Source organism: Rhagoletis pomonella, unplaced genomic scaffold, assembly GCF_013731165.1.
Source record: "Rhagoletis pomonella isolate Grant_MI unplaced genomic scaffold, Rhpom_1.0 Rhpom_scaffold_11837, whole genome shotgun sequence".
NCBI lineage: Eukaryota > Metazoa > Arthropoda > Insecta > Diptera > Tephritidae > Rhagoletis > Rhagoletis pomonella.
The window spans coordinates 1-2572 of record NW_023470366.1 but is presented as its reverse complement, the minus strand read 5'-3'; the positions used below and the strand labels follow the sequence as shown (position 1 = coordinate 2572).

The 2572-nt window shown below is 40.6% G+C and overlaps 2 protein-coding genes across 2 annotated transcripts; one reads left to right on the top strand and one right to left on the bottom strand.

The window, feature by feature from the left end:
• The first annotated feature begins 253 nt into the window (after positions 1-253).
• LOC118756718 lies at positions 254-1299 on the top strand. The gene is made up of 3 exons (XM_036491464.1): positions 254-338; positions 682-922; positions 1281-1299. Exons 1-3 carry the CDS (start codon positions 263-265, stop codon positions 1297-1299), a joined length of 336 nt encoding a protein of 111 aa, XP_036347357.1. The 5' UTR covers positions 254-262.
• Positions 1300-1625: 326 nt separating this feature from the next.
• LOC118756719 lies at positions 1626-2471 on the bottom strand. Its single transcript, XM_036491465.1, has one exon. The coding sequence runs from the start codon at positions 2469-2471 to the stop codon at positions 1626-1628; it is 846 nt and encodes a 281-aa protein (XP_036347358.1).
• Positions 2472-2572: the final 101 nt, after the last annotated feature.

The following is a 2572-nucleotide window of genomic DNA, read 5'->3' as shown; positions in this document are numbered from 1 at the left end:
ATTTAAAATTTTTGAGAAACATTTTTCATACGCGGTTGCACATAGCCAACACCCACACCACACCACCACACAGCAACCACACCACACCAACCACAGCTTTAGTACACTTTAGCTCCGCATTAGACTGCCGTCACTTAACATGAGTCCCTGCAAATAGTACCTTCACTTATTTACATATAGTACACATACAAACATACTGGCTGCTCGAAATTATATTAAAGCGTCCATTTCATTTACAGTACCCCAGTCACCGCCACACGCAATGGAGGCCATACAATTCAATCGAACATCGGTGTTTCTCAAATGGCAGCCACCCTATCCGAATAAGACACGGAATGGTGCGTATAAAAATCGCTTAAAGCCACACACATTCATATACAGAAATGAAATGAAAATCTGCTTCTGGCTAGCTTACTTTCCTATTAGTCCCCATTTGAGATTTATGCAACTCAAAATTGTAGTAGTAGTAGTACTGCTCCTACGAAGTGCAACTTGGCAAGGTTTGCCAGTATTCGGCAAATTTTCATTTCACATTTCGAGAAGAAATGTGTCTGCTGTTTAATTTTTTTTCACAACACACGCTTGTCTTACTCGTTACAACATTTATTGAATTCTTTCTCTCTTCTTTTCATTCTTCTATTCTTTTTTCCCTCTTCTTGTTTGCTTTCGATTTCATTGCAGGCATTTTAACGAACTACAATGTGCTGGTAAAGGGTCTGGACTCACATAATACAACACGCATTTTCAAAAATATGACAATCGATGCCGGCTCACCAACATTATTGTTGGCCAACCTCAGCACTGGTGTTACATATTACATTTCCGTTGCGGCTGCTACAAAGGTGGGCGTGGGCCTATTCAGCAAGCCAGCCGTATTGCGTATGGATCCACGCACACAATCGCTCGATACCGGATATACAAGGTTTGTTATGCGACTAGCAGATTTAAGTCTAACACAAATCACTCTCTGTACATATATGTATGCATGTAAATATATCTCTAAATTTGTATATTCACACATTCATTCAGGTATACATATTCACTAGGATGCCTCACCAAAACCACATATTTCTATAATCCAAAAAAATTTTGGCCTCCCCAAAATATTTCGCTACAATTCGGGTTATTAATAAACTGAATAACTCAAAAAATTCTTCGTTAGTCTATTTTTACTTGAATGCCTATTTGTCTTGCAACTTTCTTTTCTTCCTCTGAGTAGTTTTTTATCTCCTAATCTCCGTATGCTGAATCAATTTCCGTTTCCACTTTCTCGAATACAGTACTGCAACTTGTATTTAATGACTAGGCTTATTGGATTGGATGGAGACGCCTGAGGGTTGGTTTCCCCAAAAACGAAGTTATTCCTGAGTTGAAGCTTCCTTTCTGAATCATTTTGAATCCTCGACGAAAGTCGTCAGGCACCTGAAGTGTATGTCTCCCAATTTGTTAAGGCAACTAAAGAATTGAGACCCCCGTGTGTAAAATTAAGAGCCCGGATCGGAATAAAGTACCAAAGATGCGGTTATAGTGGCGTTTAATTGCGAACTAAACTCTTAAGACTAATTACAATTATGTTATACCTAGTAAGGCTGTGTCTTATATCGTGTTAGGTGAGAGTGAGTAAGTTAAATGTAAATGAAATGTGTTTGTGTTAGTATGTTAATCTCGTATTTTGTGATTTCTACATCCTGCGCCCCGGGAAATGTTGTTGCAATCTCGAGCGGATACAAATGCTGCACAGACCGCCTTAAAATTTGCTTATTTGCCAGTTCCACATCACATGCTCTTATGCGACCGTCTCTGCCCATGTATGTAGCTTTGACGATACCAATTTTCCACAAAAGTCTTGATTTGAGCTCATCATACACGAATACTATGTCATCTTCATTAATATTGCGACTTGGCCCGTTCTTGCAATGGTGTATGGATCGAAGCTGGTTAAGATAATCCTTGTGCCACCGCTTTAAGTAACGTTTAAGCAATGACTGCTGCAAATACCAAGACTGAGTCAGCGACGCTTGTGTTACTGGTAACTCTGTGGAGTATAAAAGAGAATTAAAATTGTTCAGAAAGTGAGCTGGAGTCAGTGGCTCCAGATCGTTGTGATCATTTGTAATGTAGGTTAACGGCCTTGAGTTGATTACGCTCTCGATTTCCGTCAACAATGTAGCTAACTCGTTCGCTGAAAGTTTGGCTTTGCCAATAGCAGGCTTAAGTGCACATTTGACGCTCCTTACGAGGCGCTCCCAGAAGCCGCCCCACCAAGCTGCTCTCTCAGGTATATATTGCCATTTGACGCCTTTATGTGCCGCCAAACGCCGCACCTCATGATTTTTAAGCAAATCTTCAAGCTTTCTAAGCTCATAGTCTGCACGCTTAAAAGTCTTTGCATTATCTGAGATGATCGTAGATGGTACACCTCTTCTCGACGTAAACCTCCTGATCGCCTCCAGGCAGCTTTTTGTCGTCATATCTGGCACTAACTCAAGATGTACAGCTCGTACAGCTGCACATGTAAACAGCATAATGTACACCTTGTGTCCTTGGTCATTGTTGCCGTTAACATACAACG

Coding starts and splice junctions, on each gene's coding strand:
- LOC118756718 (XM_036491464.1), top strand. CDS start 263: ATGGAGGCCATACAATTCAATCGAACATCGGTGTTTCTCAAATGGCAG. Junction 339..681: donor TCCGAATAAGACACGGAATG/GTGCGTATAAAA, acceptor ATTTCATTGCAG/GCATTTTAACGAACTACAAT.
- LOC118756719 (XM_036491465.1), bottom strand. CDS start 2,471: ATGACGACAAAAAGCTGCCTGGAGGCGATCAGGAGGTTTACGTCGAGA.